Below are 19563 nucleotides of genomic sequence, written 5' to 3'. Positions count from 1 at the left end.
AACATATTCAAATGCACTCATTCGCATTCTTATATTCATAGTATCAACGACGGAATGCGGTATGCACACTCACATCACACATCTTCCCACTCACCCTTGTGGAAATATGGTTAGAGAAATTATTTATTTCATATCGCTTCATTGTCACAAGAATATTAAAAAACACAGGCTCACAAGAAATATATCAGCATTTTAATTGTATCAGGCCAAATATTCCAGCTTACAAGTACAGTAAGTATTTCAGGTTTACAGATAGAATGTATGTGACTATATTATTCGAATATATATTTTCCGCTCCCACTTCAGTTGCTCTATTACATAAATAACGTGAAGTGAATGACAAAATTCGAAGTTGAATGATAATATCGAAACACGAAGGAGAATATTGAAATATGAAATGGAGGAGGATGCAAAATATAAAATAAAGAATAATATAGTCACATTTCACACAGAACTACAATTATATATGAACATACACATATACTTCAGCTAAAAATATTTGATGCAAACATGTAAACTCTCAAAAGTTGCCATTTCTAATACAAATTCATATCAAAATCATTGAAATTTGGGGAACAAAAATGAGTTATTGAGATGCGAATTGAAACAAAGCAACTACAATAAAGGAACGTTATATTTTTCCTATTATTTCTCTTTCCCTCTCAAATTCTATCTCATTCTTTCACGTTGTCTCGCTCTCTCCTATTCTCTTTGTATCTTCCGAAATCGTGTTCATTCTACAAATTCGAATTGATTTGGTTTGGTGCCGTCTGAAATTTTATAAATTTGTGAGCTTATATATCAGCATCAAATATTACTTTCGGATAATAGTATCAAGAAAATAAACGAACTTACAATACTTTTAAATTTGAAAGCCCCGTGAATGTACCTTCTTTGATGGTTGAAATGCTGTTGTTCCAAAGATTTCTATAGCAGTATAGAAAGAATAAAATAGATTATATGGAAAATATTTGTGATACGATATGAAACACTTTGACTTCAGAATGAAAGAAAGAAAAAGAAGAAAGATAACGAAGAAGAAGTAGAAGAAGAAGAAGAACAAGAAAGGAGAAGGAGAAGAAGAATAAGAAGAAAAAGGAGGAGGAGGTGGATGAAGGGAATTAAGAAATAGGAGAAGAAGTAGAAGAAGAAGAAGAAGAAGAAGAAAAAGAAAAAGAAAGGAGAAGAAGGAGAATTGGGGAGGAGGTGGAGGAGGCTGAGTTGGAGGAGAGGTGGAGAGGTTAGGAGGAGGACAAAGGAAGGTATGACTGAGGAGGGGTAGCTAGGGGTAGCAGCAGAAGGAGCAGGAAGAGCAGGAAAATGAAAATAAGAGGAAGAATTGACAGAGAATGGAAAAGAGGGAGACCAGTGACGAAGCTGAAAGTACAGAGAAGAAAAAGAAGAAAAAGTAGTAGAAGAAGAAGAAGAGGAAGAAGAAGATACAGAAGAAGAAGAAGAGGAAGTAGAAGAAGAAGAAGAGGAAGAAGACGGAACATGAAGGAGATGAAGAAAGAAAGAAGAAGACTAAGAAGATGAAGAAGAAGAAAAATAGAAGAAGAGAAAGAAGAAATTGAAGAAAAAGGAGGATGAGTAGGACGAAGAGGGGAGGTTGAGGAGGAGATTTGCAATAAGAAGAAGAGGAAGAAAAAGGAGGAGAAGGAGGTGGAGGAGCAGGGGAATAGGAGAATTACAAGAAGAAGAACAAAACAACAACAAAAATAACAAAAAAATTATCTCGGTGGAAGTGTTGATAAATAACCACACGGCACCACAGAATCAAGAGAACAATGTGAAATAAAATAGTAGCTAAAACTTATATTAATAGTGCAGATACATACATACATATGAACATACACATATATATTTTCAGGAATAACATTTTTATGCTGACAATTATCAACTGACAGTCATTGACATGTTCAAACTCAATCAAATAAATATAACACGAATATGTAAACTGAATATGATTTACTGTATTAGAGAGTGAGAAAACATGGAAATAAGGGGATATTAAATTTAAAGACATAGTATATTCCTCCTGTATAAACGACAACATTGAAAGAACTTACAATTTCTGTAATCTGTGAAGGCCTTGAAACATTTCTTTTTCAATCCTTGAAATTTTATTGGAGGAAAGAGATCTGAAGCAGGAAACAATATTGGTTAGATTGACATAGTGTGAATTGCGATAACATATTCAATATTGTTCTTTTTGAAAAGGGACAAAATTATAGGAAAATAATACGAGAAGAGGAACAGGAAAGAGATTGAGGAGAAGAAGAAGCCAAAGAAGAAGGGGTAGGGGAAGGGGAAACGGAGAAGACAAGGAGGAAGAGGAGGGGGAGAAGAAGTAGAAGAAGGAGGAGTTGGAGTAGGAGGAGGAACGAAGGAGAAGAAAAAGGTTGAGAACGGATTAGGCCAACGAGATGCAGGAGGGGTGGGGGAAATAGGAGGAGGAGCAGAGTGTAGCGTAGAAGAAAAAGATGTAAATTATTAAAAAGAGGAGGAGGAGGGTGAGGAGACGAAGAAGAATAGGTAAAAGAGAAGAAAAAGGAGAAGAGGAAAAAGAAGAAGAAGAAGAAGAAGATGATGAAGAAGGAGGAGGAAGAGGAGAAGGAGGGAGAGAAATACAAAAAAGAAAATGAGAGAAGAAGAAAGAGGAGAAGAAGTAGTAGAATAAAGTAGAAGTAGGAGAGGAAGAAAAAGAAGAAGAATACGAAAAAGAAGAAGAAGAAAAAGAAGGAGGATAAGAAGGGGGAGGGGAAAGGAAGAATTACAAGAAGAAGGAGAAGGAGGAGGAGGAGGAGAAGAAGAAGAAGAAGAAGAAGCAGAAGAAGAAAAAGGAGGAGGAGGAGAGGTAGAAGAAGAAGAACAGGAAGCAGTAGAAGAAAGAGAAGAAGAAGAAGGAAGAGGAGGCAAGAGGTGGAGGAGGAGGATGAAGGGGAAGAAGAAGTTAGAGAAAAAAAAAGAAGAAGGAGGAGAATAACAAAATGAAAATATGAAGAAGAAAGAGAGGTAAGAGGAGAAGTAGATGAAGAAGTAGAAAGTAGAATAATAATAAGAAGTAGAAGTAGAAAAAATGAAGTAGAAGAAAGACAAGTTGAAGAAAAAGAAAAATAAGGAGGAAGATGAGGAGGAGAAGTAGAAGAAGAAGAAGGAGTAGTAGGAGAAGAAGAAGAAGAAGAAGAAGGAGGAGGAGAAGTAGAAGTAGGAAAAGAAGAAAAAGAAGAAGAAAAAAGAAGACGAAGAAGAAGGAAGAGGAGGAAAAAGGAGGAGGAGGATGAAGGGGAAGAAGATGAGAAAGAAGGAGGAGGAGAAGAATATGAAGAAGTAGAAAGTGTAGAAGAAGTAGAAGACGAAGAAAAAAGAAGTAGTACAAAGAGAAGAAGAAAAGGAAAAAGATGGAGGAAGAGGAGGAAGAGAAGTAGAAGAAGAAGAAGACGAAGGAGAATAAGAAGAAGGAAAATAAGAATAGAAGAAGAAGAAGGAGCAAGAGGGGAGAGAGGGAGGAGGAGGATGAGAATTACAAGAAGAAAAAGGAGGGGGATGGGGTGGTGGGAGGAGGAAGTAAATTACAAGAAGTAAATGTAGATGAAGGAGAAGAAGAGAATAAAATTAGAAGAAGAAAAGAAAGATGTGGAGGTGGAGGATGAGGAGGAGAAGAAGAAGAATAGTTTAAAAGAAGAGGAAGAAGAAGAAGAAAATGAAGAAGGAGAAGAAGTAGAAGAGAAGAAAAAGAAGGAGGAGAAGGATGAGCAGGAGGTGAGGCGGAGGAAGGTGAAGAAGACTAAGACGAAGAAAAGAAAAGACGACGACGACGACGACGACGAAGAAAGAAGAAGAAGAGAATAATAAGAAGAAGAAGAATAAGAAAAGAAAAACTACAGAAGAAAAGGAAGGAGAAAGGAAGAAGAAGAGAAGAAGAGAAGAAGAAGAAGATAAAATGAAGACACATTGAAAATCATGGTGTTGAAGACGATGAAGCTTGAAAATGTTCTCAAATATCTGGAAATAATTCAAGGATAGATCGATAAATTTGGGGCGAGAAGACATGGCTGAAAAATCAGGAATATACGGAATCAAATTCAACATATTGAAACGCACTCATTCGCATTCTTATATTCATAGTATCAACGACGAATGCGGTATGCACACTCACATCACACTATTCCCACTCACCCTTGTGTAAATATGGTGAGAGATATTATTTATTTCATATCGCTTCATTGTCACCGAATATTAGAAAACACACGCTTACAAAATATCATCAGTTTAATTGTATCAGGCGAATATCCAGCTTACAAGTACAGTAAGTATTTCAGGTTTACAGATAGAATGTATGTGACTATATTATTCGAATATATATTTTCCGCTTCCACTTCAGTTGCCCTATTACATAAATAACGTGACGTGAATGACAAAATTCGAAATTGTGTGATAATATCGAAACACGAAGGAGAATATTGAAAGAAGAAATGGAGGAAGATGCAAAATATAAAATAAAGGAATAATATAGTCACATTTCACACCGAACTACACTTATATATGAATATACACATATACTTCAGCTAAAAATATTTGATGCAAACATGTAAACTCACAAACGTTACCATTTCTAATACAAATTCATATCAAAATCATTGAAATTTGGGGAACATAAATGAGTTATTGAGATGCGAATTGAAACAAAGCAACTACAATAAAGGAACATTATATTTTTCCTTTTATTTCACTTTCCCTCTCAAATTCTCTCTCTTTCTTTCATATTGTCTCGCTCTCTCCTATTCTCTTTGCATCTTCCGAAATCGTGTTCATTCTACAAATTCGAATTGATTTTGTTTGGTTAAGTCTGAAATTTTATACATTTGTGAGCTTATATATTAGCATCAATTATTAGTTTCTGAAAATAGTATCAAGAAACTAAACAAACTTACAAGCCCTTTAAATTTGAAAGCCCCGTGAATGTACCTTCTTTGATGGTTGCAATGTTGCTTCCTTGCAGATCTCTATAGCAGTAAAGAAAGAGTAAAATAGATTATATGGAAATATTTGTGATACGACATCAAACACTGTGACTTCAGAATGAAAGGAAGAAAAAGAAGAAAGATAACGAAGAGAATGGAAAAGAGGGAGACCAGTAACGATGCAGAAAGTACAGAGAATAATAATAATAATAATAATAATAATAATAATAATAATAATAATGAGAAGAAGAAGAAGAAAAAGAAGGTGAAGAAGATGAAGACGAAAAAAAGTAAGAAGAAGAAGAAGAAGAAGTAGAAGAAGAAGAAGAAGAAGAAGAAGAAGAAGAAGAATAGGAAGAAGAAGACGAAAAAGAAGAAGGTGAAGACGATGAAGACGAAAAAAAGTAAGAAGAAGAAGAAGAGGTAGAAAAAAAAGAAGAATAGGAAGAAGAAGACGAAGAAGAAGAATAAGAAGAAGTAAAAAAAGAAGAAGTGGAAGAAGAAGACGAAGAAGAAGAAGAAGAAGAAGAAGAAGTAGAAGAAGTAGAAGATGAAGGAGAGTGGGGAGGAGGTGGAGGAGGCAGAGAAGGAAGCGGAGGAGGAGGAGAGGTGGGATTTAGGAAGAAGAAGAAGAAGAAAGGGAAATGAAGGAGAAGGAGAAGGAAAGAAGAAGAAGAAGAAGAAGAAGAAGAAAAAGGAGAAGAACAAAAACTACAACAACAATAACAAAAACTTTATTTCGGTGGAAATGTGGATAAATAACCACACGGCACCACAGAATCAACAGAACAATGTGTATGAAAATAGTAGCTAAAACTTATATTAATAGTGCAGATACATACATACATATGAACATACACATATATATTTTCAGGAATAACATTTTTATGCAGACAATTATCAACTGACAGTCATTGATATGTTCAGACTTAATCAAATAAATATAACACGAATATGAGAACTGAATATGATTTACAGTTTTAGAGAGTGAGAAAACATGGAAATAAGTGGATATTAAATTTAAAGACATAGTATATTCCTCCTGTATAAACGACAACATTGAAAGAACTTACAATTTCTGTAATCTGTGAAGGCCTTGAAACATTTCTTTTTCAATCCTTGAAAATTTATTGTTGGAAAGAGTTCTGAAGCAGGAAACAATATTGGTTAGATTGACATAGTGTGAATTGCGATAACATATTCAATATATTCTTGGGGCTATAAAGCTACAGTAACAACCCACTCCCCAATGTGGTTAGCCATGATAAGATAGCTTCTATACTTTACATTATCGAGCGATTACTGTTTCAATTCATTCTGAGATTTAATTATGCTTACTGTTCGTTTTTCGACATCAGTGGCAGACGCCATTAGAAAAACTTATATCTATTTGCAAAGGAGCCTTCACTTTCATCGCTACCTGGTGGTTGCCGCCCGTTGACGAGGGACAAACATCCCGAAACTAGTTCGAGCCAATCACTCAGGCTTGCGAGGAAGGGATGGCCTCCCTTTGCAAACACTCCAAAGACACAGATATTGTGTTTAGAGCCAGCTAGAGACGAAGATCTCTCGGGGCTATAAAGCTACAGTAACAACCCCCCCCCCACAATGTGGTTAGCTATGACAAGATGGCTTCCATACTTTACAATATTTAATATTGTTCTTTATGAAAAGGAAGAAAATTATAGGAAAATAATACGAAATGAAGAAGAAATGGAGGAGACGGAGAAGAAGAAGAAGCAGAAGAAGAAGAAGAAGAAGGAGAAAAAGAAGAAGGAGAAGATGATGAAGGAATAGAAGAAGAAGAAGAAAAAGGAGAAGATAAGAAGAAGGAGTAGGAGTAGGAGTAGAAGAAGTAGAAAGTGGAAGAAGAAGAAGAAGAAGGAATAGAAGAAGAAGAAAAAGGAGAAGAAAAAGGAGAAGCATGAGGAGGGGGGAGGGAGGATTACAAGAAGAAGAAGAAGAAGAAGAAGAAGAAGAAGGAAAGGGAGGTGGGGAGTGGGAGGGGAAAATTACAAGAAGAAGAAGAAGGAGAAGGAGGAAGTGGATGCACAAGTAGAAGGAGCATGAATGGGGAGGAGAAGTAGAAGAAAAAAAGAAGTAGAAGAAAGAGAAGAAGAAGAAAACGAATACGAAGGAGAAAGACGAGGAGGAGAAGTAGAAGAAGAAGAAGAAGATAAAAAGAAGCAGGATCGGTGAGGGGTAGGGGTGTAAGAGAATTACAAGAAGAAGAAGGAGGAAGAGCGGGAGGGAGAGGAGGAGGAAGAGAATTGCAAGAAGAAAATGAAGAAGGAGCAGAAGGAAAAAATGAGAAGAAGAAGGAGGAGGAGGAGGAGATGAAGAAGAAAAGAACAAAAGAAGAAGAAGAAGAAGAAGAAGAGAAAAAAAGGAGGAGCAGGAGGAGAGGAAGAAGAAGAAGAAGAAGAAGAAGAAGAAGGTGAAGAAAAAGAAGGAGAAGAAGAAGGAGAAGGAGGAGGAGGAATAGAAGGAGAAGAAGAAGAAGAAGATGAAGAAGAAGAAGAAGAAGAAGAAGATAAAAATGAAGACACATTGAAAATCATGGTGTTGAAGACGAAACTGAAAATGTTCTCAAAATATCAGGAAGGAGAATATTGAAATAAGAAATGGAGGAGGATGCAAAATATAAAATAAAGGAATAATATAGTCACATTTCACACAGAACTACACTTATATATGAACATACACATATACTTCAGCTAAAAATATTTGATGCAAACGTGTAAACTCACAAACGTTACCATTTCTAATACAAATTCATATCAAAATCATTGAAATTAGGCGATGAATAATGAGTTATGGTGACACGAATTGAAACAAAGCAACTGCAACAAAAGAACAATATATTTTTCCTATTATTTTACTTTCTCTCTCAATTTCTTCATGTTTCTCTCACTATGTTTCGCTCTCTTACCCCATCTTTGTATCTTCCAAACATTTGCTCTTTCCCCAAATTTGAATTGATTTTGTTTAGTGCAGTCTGACAAATTATAGGTTTATGAGTGTATATATCAGCATCAAATATTACTTTCAGAAAATAGTATCAAGAAATTGAACCAACTTACAAGTACGTTAAATGGAAAGCCCCGTGAATGCTCCTGCTTTGAGATTTGCAATGTTGTTCCATTCAGATCTCTACAGCAGTAAGAAGAGTAAATTAGATAATATGGAAAATATTTGTGATAAAACACAAATGATTATATGAACAGTATTTGTGATAAAACACCAAACACTGTGGCTTCAGAATGAAAGGAAGAAAAATGAAGACAGATAACGAGGAAGAATGAGGAGGAGGAGAAAAGGAGGAGGGGTGTATGAGGGGAGGAGGGGTGTATGAGGGGAGGAGGGAGGAGGAGGAGGAGGAAGGGGAGTAGATGGATACGAAAACTGAAGAAGAATGCGGAGAATGCGGAGAAGAAGAAGAAGGAGGACGAGAAGGAGGAGGAGGTGGAGGAGAAGAATAAGACGTAGAACAGCAACAAGTACAAGAAAAACAAGAGGAAAATATTTCGGTGGAAGTGTGGATAAATAACCACACGTTACCACAAGAATCAAGAGAACAATGCGAAACGAAACAGTAGCGAACACATAAGTATTATATAAACACTGAAGACACACTCATACATATATGGACATACACGTTTTATAAGAATAACATTTTGACGCGGATTGAAACAAAGAAACTGCAATAAAGGAACATTAAATTTGTCCTATTATTTCAATTTCTCTCTCAAATTCTCCCTCTTTCTCTCACTGTCTCGCTCTCTTTCTCCCTCTTTGTATCTTCCAAACTCCTGGTCGGTCCCCAAATTTGAATTGTTCTTGTTTAGTGCTGTCTGAAAGATTATTAGGTAATGAGTATATAGTTCAGCATCAAATATTACTTTCGGAAAATAGCATCAAGAAACTGAACGAACTTACAATCTCTCTAAATTCGAAAGCCCCGTGAATACACCTTCTTTGATAGTTGAAATGTTGTTCTCTCGCAGATTTCTATAGCAGTAAAGAAAGAGTAAAATAGATTATATGGGAAATATATATGATACGACATCAAACACTGTGACTTCAGAATGAAAGGAAGAAAAGAAGAAAGATGACGAAGGAGAAGAAGAAGATGAAGACAAAGAAGAAGAAGGAGGAGGAGTTGGAGGAGAAGAAGAAGAAAAAGAAGAAGAAGAAAGGAGAAGAAAAAGAAAAAGAAGAAGAAGAAGAGGAAGAAAAAAGTAGAAGAAGAAGGAGGAGGAGGAGAAGTTGATGAAGAAGTAGAAAGAAGACGAAAAAGAAGAAAAAGAAGGAGGATGAGGAGGTGGAGGGGAAGAAGAAGAATTGCAAGAAGAAAAAGGAGGAGAAGAAGAAGAAAAGAAGAAGAAGAAAAAGAAGAAGTAGAAGAAGAAGGAGAATAGAAAGAAGAAGAAAAAGAAGAAGACAAAAGTAGGAGAAGAAGAAGAAGAAGAAGAAGAAGAAGCAGGAAGAGGAGGAAAAAGGAGGAGGAGGAGAATGAAGGGGAAGAATAAGTAGGAGAAAAAGAAAAAGAAGAAGATGAAGGAGGAGGAGGACAATGACAAAAACATAAGAAGAAGAAAGAGGAGGGGGAGAAGAGGATGAAGAAATAAAAAGTAGTAGAAGAAGTCGAAAAAGAAAAAAAGAAGTAGAATAAAGAGGAGGAGAAAAAAAGGAGGAAGACGAGGAGGAAAAGTAGAAGAAGAAGGCGAAGAAGAAGAAGAAGGCGAAGAAGAAGAAGAAGAAGAAGAAGTAGGAGGAGGAGGAGGAAAAGAAGAAGAAATAGACGAAGAAGGACAAGAAAAAGAAGAGGAAAAAAAGAAGTAGAAGAAGAAGGAAGTGGAAAAATGAGGAGGAGGATGATAAAGGGGAAGAAGTAGGAGTAGTAGAAAAGAAGAAGAAAAAGGAGAAGGAGCAGCAGAAGTAGATGAAGAAGTAAAAAGTAGAAGAAGAAGAACAAGAAGGAGAGGTAGTAAAAGAAAAAAAAGAGGTAGAAGAGAGAAGAAGAAAAAGAAAAAGAAGGATGACGGGGATGAGAAGTAGAAGAAGAAGAAGAAGAAGAAGAAGAAAAAGAAGAAGAAGAAGAAAAAGGAGCAGGAGGGGAGGGGGAGGAGGAGATTTACAAGAAGAAAAAGAAGGAGAAGGAGAAAAAGAAGTAGAAGAAGTGAAGAAAATGAAGGGGGAGAAGAAGCAGCAGCAGGAGGGGAGGAGGAAGAAGAAGGAGAAGGGGAAGGAGAAGAAGAAGAAGAACAACAAGAACAACAAGAAGACGAAGACGAAGAAGTAGAAGAAGAAGAAGAAGAAGGGAAAAAATGAGAAGAACAGAAGGAGGAAGGAGAGGAAGACGAGGAGGAGTAGAAGAAGAGGAAAAGATAAAGAAGAAGAAGAAGAAGAAGAAGAAGAAGAGAAGAAAAAGAAGGAGCAGGAGGAGGTGCAGGAGGAGAGGCGAAAGAAGAAGTAGAAGGGAAGAAGAGGTAGAAGAAGAAGAAAAAGACGAAAAAGTAGAAGAAAAAGAAGAAGAAGAAGAAGAAGAAGAAGAAGGAGTAGAAGAAAAAGAAGAAGAAGATACATTGAAAATGATGGTGTTGAAGACTAAACTGAAAATGTTCTCAAAATATCAGGAAATAATTCAAGGATAGATCAATAAATTTTGGTTGAGAAGACATGGCTGAGAAATCAGGGAATATACGGAATCAGAATTCAACATATTCAAACGCACTCATACGCATTCTTATATTCATAGTATCAACGACGGAATGCGCTATGCACACTCATATCACACATATTCCCACTCACCCTTGTGGAAATATGGTGAGAGATATTATTTATTTCATATCGCTTCTTTGTCACAAGAATATTAGAAAACACACGCTCACAAGAAATATATCAGCAGTTTAATTGTATCAGGCCAAATATTCCAGCTTACAAGTACAGTAAGTATTTCAGGTTTACAGATAGAATGTATGTGACTATATTATTCGAATATATATTTTCCGCTTCCACTTCAGTTGCTCTATTACATAAATAACGTGACGTGAATGACAAAATTCGAAGTTGAATGATAACATCGAAACACGAAGGAGAATATTGAAATATGAAATGGAGGAGGATGCAAAATATAAAATAAAGGAATAATATAGTCACATTTCACAAAGAACTACAATTATATATGAACATACATATATACTTCAGCTAAAAATATTTGATGCAAACATGTAAACTCACAAACGTTACCATTTCTAATACAAATTCATATCAAAATCATTGAAATTAGGGGAACAAAAATGAGTTACTGAGATGCGAATGGAAACAAAGCAACTACAATAAAGGAACATTATATTTTTCCTATTATTTCACTTTCTCTCTCAAATTCTCTCTCTTTCTTTCACATTGTCTCAATCTCTCCTATTCTCTTTGCATCTTCCTAAATCGTGTTCATTCTACAAATTCAAATTCATTTTGTTCGTTGCAGTCTGAAATTTTATATATTTGTGAGCTTATATATCAACATCAATTATTACTTTCGGAAAATAGTATCAAGAAACTGAACGAACTTACAATCTCTCTAAATTCGAAAGCCCCGTGAATACACCTTCTATGAGGGTTGAAATGTTGCTCCCTTGCAGATCTCTATAGCAGTAAAGAAAGAGTAAATTAGATTATATGGAAAATATTTGTGATACAACATCAAACACTGTGACTTCAGAATGAAAGGAAGAAAAAGAAGAAAAATAACCAAGAAGAAGAACAACAACAAGAAGGAGAAAAAGAAGAAGACATGGAAAATGAAGGTGTTCAAGATGAAAACCGAGAAGGTATTGAAAGACAGAAGAAAAAGGAGTAGAAAAAGAAGAAGAAGAAGAAGAAGAAGAAGAAAGAAGAAGAGAAAGAAGAAGAAGAGGAAAAAGAAGCAGAGAAAGAAGAAGAGGTAGAAGAAGGAGAGGAAGAAGAAGAAGAATCAGAAGAGGAAGGAGTAGAAGAAGAGGAAGAAAGGCAGAGAAAGAAGAAGAGATAGAAGAGGTAGAAGAAGAAGAAGAAGAAGAGAAAAAAGAAGAAAAAAGAAAAAGAAGCAGCAAAAAGAAGAAGAAGAAGAAGGAAGAGGAGAAAAAGAAGGAGGAGGGGGAAGGTAAGAAGAAGAAGGAGAAGAAGTAGGAGGAGGAGGAGGAGGGGAATAACAAAAAGAAGATAAAAAGATGAAGGAGGAGGTGGAGGAGAAGTAGAAGAAGAAAAAGAAGAAAAAGAAGAAGAAGACGAAGAAGAAGAAGAAGAAGAAGAAGAAGAAGAAGAAGAAGAAGAAGAAGAAGAAGAAGAAGAAGAAGAAGACACATTGAAAAACCTGTTGTTCAAGACGAAGATGAAAATGTTCTCAAAATATCAGGAAATAATTCAAGGATAGATCGATAAATTTTGGGCGAGATGACATGGCTGAAAAATCAGGGAATATACGGAATCAGAAATCAACATATTCAAATGCACTCATACGCATTCTTATATTCACAGTATCAACGACGGTATGCGCTATGCACACTCACATCACACATATTCCCACTCACCCTTGTGGAAATATGGTAAGAGAGATTATTTATTTCATATCGCTTCATTGTCACAAGAATATTAGAAAACACACGCTTACAAGAAATATATCAGCAGTTTAATTGTATCAGGCCAAATATTCCAGCTTACAAGTACAGTAAGTATTTCAGGTTTACAGATAAATGTATGTGACTATATTATTCGAATATATATTTTCCACTTCCACTTCAGTTGCCCTATTACATAATAACGTGAAGTGAATGACAAAATTCGAATTGAATGATAATATCGAAACACGAAGGAGAATATTGAAATAAGAAATGGAGGAGGATGTAAAATATAAAATAAAGGAATAATATAGTCACATTTCACACAGAACTACACTTATATATGAACATACACATATACTTCAGCTAAAAATATTTGATGCAAACGTGTAAACTCACAAACGTTACAATTTCTAATACAAATTCATATCAAAATCATTGAAATTAGGCGATGAATAATGAGTTATGGTGACACGAATTGAAACAAAGCAACTGCAACAAAAGAACAATATATTTTTCCTATTATTTTACTTTCTCTCTCAATTTCTTCATGTTTCTCTCACTATGTTTCGCTCTCTTACCCCATCTTTGTATCTTCCAAACATTTGCTCTTTCCCCAAATTTGAATTGATTTTGTTTAGTGCAGTCTGACACATTATAGGTTTATGAGTGTATATATCAGCATCAAATATTACTTTCAGAAAATAGAATCAAGAAATTGAACCAACTTACAAGTACGTTAAATTGGAAAGCCCCGTGAATGCTCCTGCTTTGAGAGTTGCAATGTTGTTCCATTTCAGATCTCTACAGCAGTAAAGAAAGAGTAAATTAGATAATATGGAAAATATTTGTGATAAAACACAAATGATTATATGAACAGTATTTGTGATAAAACACCAAACACTGTGGCTTCAGAATGAAAGGAAGAAAAATGAAGACAGATAACGAGGAAGAATGAGGAGGAGGAGAAAAGGAGGAGGGGTGGAGTATTGGAGAGACGGTTGGGAGGGAAGGAGGCGGAGAAGGAGGAGGAGGAAAGGAGGAGGGGTGTATGAGGGATGAGGGAGGAGGAGGTGGAGGGAGTGGAGTAGAAGGATACGAAAACTGAAGAAGAATGCGGAGAATGCGGAGAAGAAGAAGAAGAAGGAGGAGAGAAGGAGGAGGAGGTGGAGGAGAAGAAGAAGTCGTAGAACAGCAACAAGTACAAGAAAAACAAGAGGAAAATATTTCGGTGGAAGTGTGGATAAATAACCACACGTTACCACAAGAATCAAGAGAACAATGCGAAACGAACAGTAGCGAACACATAAGTATTATATAAACACTGAAGACACACTCATACATATATGGACATACACGTTTTATAAGAATAACATTTTGACGCGGATTGAAACAAAGAAACTGCAATAAAGGAACATTAAATTTGTCCTATTATTTCAATTTCTCTCTCAAATTCTCCCTCTTTCTCTCACTGTCTCCCTCCCTTTCTCCCTCTTTGTATCTTCCAAACTCCTGGTCGGTCCCCAAATTTAAATTGCTCTTGTTTAGTGCTGTCTGAAAGATTATTACGTAATGAGTGTATAGTTCAGCATCAATTATTACTTTTGGAAAATAGTATCAAGAAACTGAACGAACTTACAATCTCTCTAAATTCGAAAGCCCCAGGAATACACCTTCTTTGATGGTTGAAATGTTGTTCTCTCGCAGATTTCTATAGCAGTAAAGAAAGAGTAAAATAGATTATATGGAAAATATTTATGATACGACATCAAACACTGTGACTTCAGAACGAAAGGAAAAAAAGAAGAAAGATAACGAAGAAGAAGAAGAAGAAGAAAGGAGAAGAAGAAGAAGGAGAAGAGAAGGAGGAGGAGGTGGAGGAGAAAGAAGATCGTAGAACAGCAACAAGTACAAGAAAAACAAGAGGAAAATATTTCGGTGGAAGTGTGGATAAAAACCACACGTTACCACAATAAATCAAGAGAACAATGCGAAACGAAACATAGCGAACACATAGTATTATATAAACACTGAAGACACACTCATACATATTATGGACATACACGTTTTATAAGAATAACATTTGAACGCGAATTGACAAAAGAACTGCAATAAGGAACATTAAATTTGTCCTATTATTTCAATTTCTCTCTCAAATTCTCCCTCTTTCTCTCACTGTCTCGCTCCCTTTCTCCTCTTTGTATCTTCCAAACTCCTGGTCGGTCCCCAAATTTAAATTGCTTGTTTAGTGCTGTCTGAAAGATTATTAGTAATGAGTGTATAGTTCAGCATCAATTATTACTTTTGGAAAATAGTATCAAGAAATGAACGAACTTACAATCTCTCTAAATTCGAAAGCCCCAGGAATACACCTTCTTTGATGGTTGAAATGTGTTCTCTCGCAGATTAAGATTCTATAGCAGTAAAGAAAGAGAAAATAATTATATGGAAAATATTTATGATACGACATCAACACTGTGACTTCAGACGAAAGGAAGAAAAAGAAGAAAGATAACGAAGAAGAAGAAGAAGAAGAAAGGAGAAGAAGAAGAAGAGAAGAGAAGGAGGAGGAGGTGTGGATGAGAAGAAGAAGTCGTAGAACATCAACATTACAAGAAAAACAAGAGGAAATATTTCGGTGAAAGTGTGGATAAATAACCACACGTTACCACAAGAATCAAGAGAACAATGCGAAACGAACAGTAGCGAACACATAGTATTATATAAACACTGAAGACACACTCATACATATATGGACATACACGTTTTATAAGAATAACATTTTGACGCGGATTGAAACAAGAAACTGCAATAAAGGAACATTAAATTTGTCCTATTATTTCAATTTCTCTCTCAAATTCTCCCCTCTTTCTCTCACTGTCTTCGCTCCCTTTCTCCCTCTTGTATCTTCCACACTCCGGTCGGTCCCCAAATTTAAATTGCTCTTGTTTAGTGCTGTCTGAAAGATTATTACGTAATGAGTGTATAGTTCAGCATCAATTATTACCTTTGGAAATAGTATCAAGAAACTGAACGAACTTACAATCTCTCTAAATTCGAAAGCCCCAGGAATACAACACTTCTTTGATGGTTGAAATGTTGTTCTCTCGCAGATTTCTATAGCAGTAAAGAAAGAGTAAAATAGATTATATGGAAAATATTTATGATACGACATCAAACACTGTGACTTCAGACGAAAGGAAGAAAAAGAAGAAAGATAACGAAGAAGAAGAAGAAAAGAAGGAAGAAGAAGAGAAGAAAAAGAAGAAGAGAAGACGAATAAGATAATATAATAATATAATAATAATAGATAGAATAAATAATCATAATAATAATAATAATAGAAAAGAGAAGAAGAAGAAGAGAAGAGAAGAAGAGAAGAAGAAGAAAAAGAGAACGAATAAGAATAATAATATAATAATCATAATAATAATAATAATAATAATAATAATAATAATAATAATAATATAGAGAATAAGAAAAAGAAGAAGAAGAAGACGCATAAGAATAATAATAATAATAATAATAATAATAATAATAATAATAATAATAATAATAATAAAAGAAAAAGAAGAAGAAGAAGAAGAAGAAGAAGAAGAAGAAGAAGAAGAAAAAGAAGAAGAAGAAAAAGAATAAGAATAATAATAATAATAATAATAATAATAATAATAATAATAATAATAATAATAATAATAATAATAATAATAATAAGAAAAAGAAGAAGAAGAAGAAGAAGAAGAAGAAGAAGAAGAAGAAGAGAAGAAGAAGAAGAAGAAGAAGAAGAATAAGACACATTGAAAATCATGGCGCTCAAGACGAAACTGAAAATGTTCTCAAAATATCAGGAAATAATTCAATGACAGAAAGAAAAATTTCGGGCGAGAGAACATGGCTGAAAAATCAGGGAATATACGGTATCAGAAATCAACATATTCAAATGCACTCATACGCATTCTTCCGAGGGGCGTTCAATAAGTAATGCCCCTGAACCACTTCCCATACCAGTAGAGCAACGGACCTTGGCACAGTTATTGGTCTTTTTCTACATAGGAACCACTCAGAGTTAGGCATTTCTCCCATCGTTTGATCCAGCTCTGGTGACCGTTTTTGTAAAAGACCCCAGCTTGGTCCTCCATCCACGACGTGACTTTAGAAATCAAGGCTGCATCATCTGGGAAATACTTTCCTTTCAAAAACAACGTCATGGCTGGGAAGAGGTGAAAATCAGAGGGTGCAAGGCCAGGAGAGTAGGGGAATGGGGGAGGTGTTCATAGCCGCACGCCTGTGCTTTTGATCTGGCGACACGCGAGCTGTGGACCGGAGCGTTGTCCTGCAGGAGGAGGATGCCTTCGCTGATCTTGCCCGCCTCTTGATTTTGATAGCTTCTCTTAATTTCCTCAAAAATGAAGCATAATAGGCTCTTGTAATTGTGGTACCCTTTGCCAGGAAATCTGTCATCACTACTCCGTCCTGGTCCCAGAAGACTGTGAGCATGACCTTGCCAGCAGAGGGATGCACCCTTGCCTTCTTTGGAGGAGGTAATTCACGGTGCTTCCACTGCATTGACTGGGCTTTGGTCTCTGGATCATAGTGATGGACCCAGGTTTCATCCTGTGTAATCAGTCTTTTGAAAAAGTTTGACTCATCTTCTTGGTACGTCTCCAAATTCATCCTCGAGCATTCGACGCGTTCTTGCTTCTGGAAAAGTGTGAGCAGCCTGGGAATCCATCTGGCAGACACCTTTTGCATATGCAAATGGTCATGAATATTAGTTTCCACTGACCCGGTACTAATCTTGACCTCATGGGCTATTTGGCGAATAGTTATGCGTCGATCTTCCAAAATGGCAGCCTCAACTTGACGGACAGATGCCTCATCAATGGCAGAAGGGGGGTGACCAGATCTGGGAGCTGTTTCCACAGAGTTCCAACCATGTTTGAATTCACGATGCCAGCGTTTTACAAGGCCATATGATGGGGTATCATCACCATAAGTTACTTTCATTTCATCAAAAGTCTCCCGTGGTGTGCGTCCTTTCAAATACAAAAACCGGATCACTGCTCGACACTCAACAGGCTCCATTTCACACTTGACTCAGTTCAAACACCTGTTAATCAGAAACCATAATTAGTTCAGAGCTGTAATTTGCCACCTAATCTATAGAGAAAGAAGTAATTGCACATGCAAAATTTCAACTAGATCAAACACCTGGAAGTGGGTCAGAAGCATTACTTATTGAACGTCCCTCGTATATTCATAGTATCAACGACGGAATGCGCTATGCACACTCACATCACACATATTCCCACTCACTCTTGTAGAAATATGGTGAGAGAGATTATTCATTTCATATCGCTTCATTGTCACAAGAATATTATAAAACACAGGCTTACAAGAAATATATCAGCAGTTTAATTGTATCAGGCGAAATATTCCAGCTTACAAGTACAGTAAGTATTTCAGGTTTACAGATAGAATGTATGTGACTATATTATTCGAATATATATTTTCCGCTTCCACTTCAGTTGCTCTATTACATAAATAACGTGAAGTGAATGACAAAATTCGAAGTTGAATGATAATATCGAAACACGAAGGAGAATATTGAAATAAGAAGTGGAGGAGGATGCAAAATATAAAATAAAGAAATAATATAGTCACATTTCACACAGAACTACACTTATATATGAACATACACATATACTTCAGCTAAAAATATGTGATGCAAACATGTAAACTCTCAAAAGTTGCCATTTCTAATACAAATTCATATCAAAATCATTGAAATTTGGGGAACAAAAATGAGTTACTGAGATTCGAATTGAAACAAAGCAACTACAATAAAGGAACATTATATTTTTCCTATTATTTCACTTTCTCTCTCAAATTCTCTCTCTTTCTTTCACATTGTCTCAATCTCTCCTATTCTCTTTGCATCTTCCTAAATCGTGTTCATTCTACAAATTCGAATTGATTTTGCCCGGTGCAGTCTGAAACTTTATACATTTGTGAGCTTATATATTAGCATCAAAGATTACTTTCGGATAATAGTATCAAGAAACTGAACGAACTTACAATTCTTTTAAATTTGAAAGCCCCGTGAATACACCTTCTTTGATGGTTGAAATGTTGTTGTTCCAAAGATTTCTATAGCAGTAAAGAAAGAATAAAATAGATTATATGGAAAATATTTGTGATACGACATCAAACACTGTGACTTCAGAATGAAAGGAAGAAAAAGAAGAAAGATAACGAAGAAGAAGAAGAAGAAGAAGAAGAAGAAGAAGAAGAAGAAGAAGGAGAAGAAGGGGGAGGAGGAGGAGGTGGAGTAGGAGAAGAAGAAGAAGAAGAAGAAGAAGAGAAGAAGAAGAAGAAGAAGAGGAAGATGAAGAAGAAGAGGAAGGAGAAGCAGAAAGAAGAAGAAGAGGTAGAAGAAGTAGAAGAAGAAGAAGAAGACGAAGAAGAAAGGAGAAGGAGAAGACAAAGAAGAAGGAATAGAAGGCGTAGAAGATGAAGTTTAGAAGAAGATGAAACAGAAGAAACAGAAGAAGAAGAAGAAGAAGAAGAAGAAGAAAAAGAAGAAGAAGAAGAAGAAAAAGAAGAAGAAGAAGAAGAAAAGAAGAAGATGAAGAAGAAGATGGGGATGAAGATGAAGAAGAAGAAGAAGAAGAATGTCTCAATGTGGCAGCTGTTTCATGTTTATTTCTTACTTGACTTGCGTCTCTATGTACCAACACACACATCCACACACATACACGCACATATACGCACATACTCACATATACACTCAGAAATATACCCACATATGTATATATACCTCTGGGTGTAGGAATGTGTGCGAACTTCATCCCCGTAGTGATGTCCTTTTTATCTGTCGATATAGTTTATTATCGAATCTAAAGGTGTTGTCTTCTAGTTCCCGGCGTGTGTCTTTGGAAATGCGTTTTGAAGCGTTCGTCCATCCGTCCGCTATGTTATTCTACCCAGTGTTTGATTGCTTC

The 19563-nt window shown here is 35.8% G+C and overlaps 1 protein-coding gene across 1 annotated transcript in view; it reads right to left on the bottom strand.

Annotated features, from left to right (window-relative positions):
* LOC115212327 overlaps positions 1 to 19563 on the bottom strand; it is a 97432-nt gene that overhangs the window by 50918 nt on the left and 26951 nt on the right. Inside the window, exons 2-8 of the mRNA XM_029781191.2 lie at positions 18638 to 18709; positions 14202 to 14273; positions 13295 to 13366; positions 6038 to 6109; positions 4935 to 5006; positions 2070 to 2141; positions 856 to 927 (exon numbers count right to left, since the gene is read on the bottom strand). Of these exons, the coding sequence (XP_029637051.2) occupies positions 856 to 927; positions 2070 to 2141; positions 4935 to 5006; positions 6038 to 6109; positions 13295 to 13366; positions 14202 to 14273; positions 18638 to 18709 (504 nt within the window). The remainder of the gene's footprint in view (positions 1 to 855; positions 928 to 2069; positions 2142 to 4934; positions 5007 to 6037; positions 6110 to 13294; positions 13367 to 14201; positions 14274 to 18637; positions 18710 to 19563) is intronic.

The sequence above is a fragment of the Octopus sinensis genome, linkage group LG5 (genome assembly GCF_006345805.1).
Source record: "Octopus sinensis linkage group LG5, ASM634580v1, whole genome shotgun sequence".
Taxonomy (NCBI): domain Eukaryota; kingdom Metazoa; phylum Mollusca; class Cephalopoda; order Octopoda; family Octopodidae; genus Octopus; species Octopus sinensis.
This window is presented reverse-complemented; position numbering and strand designations above follow the sequence as displayed.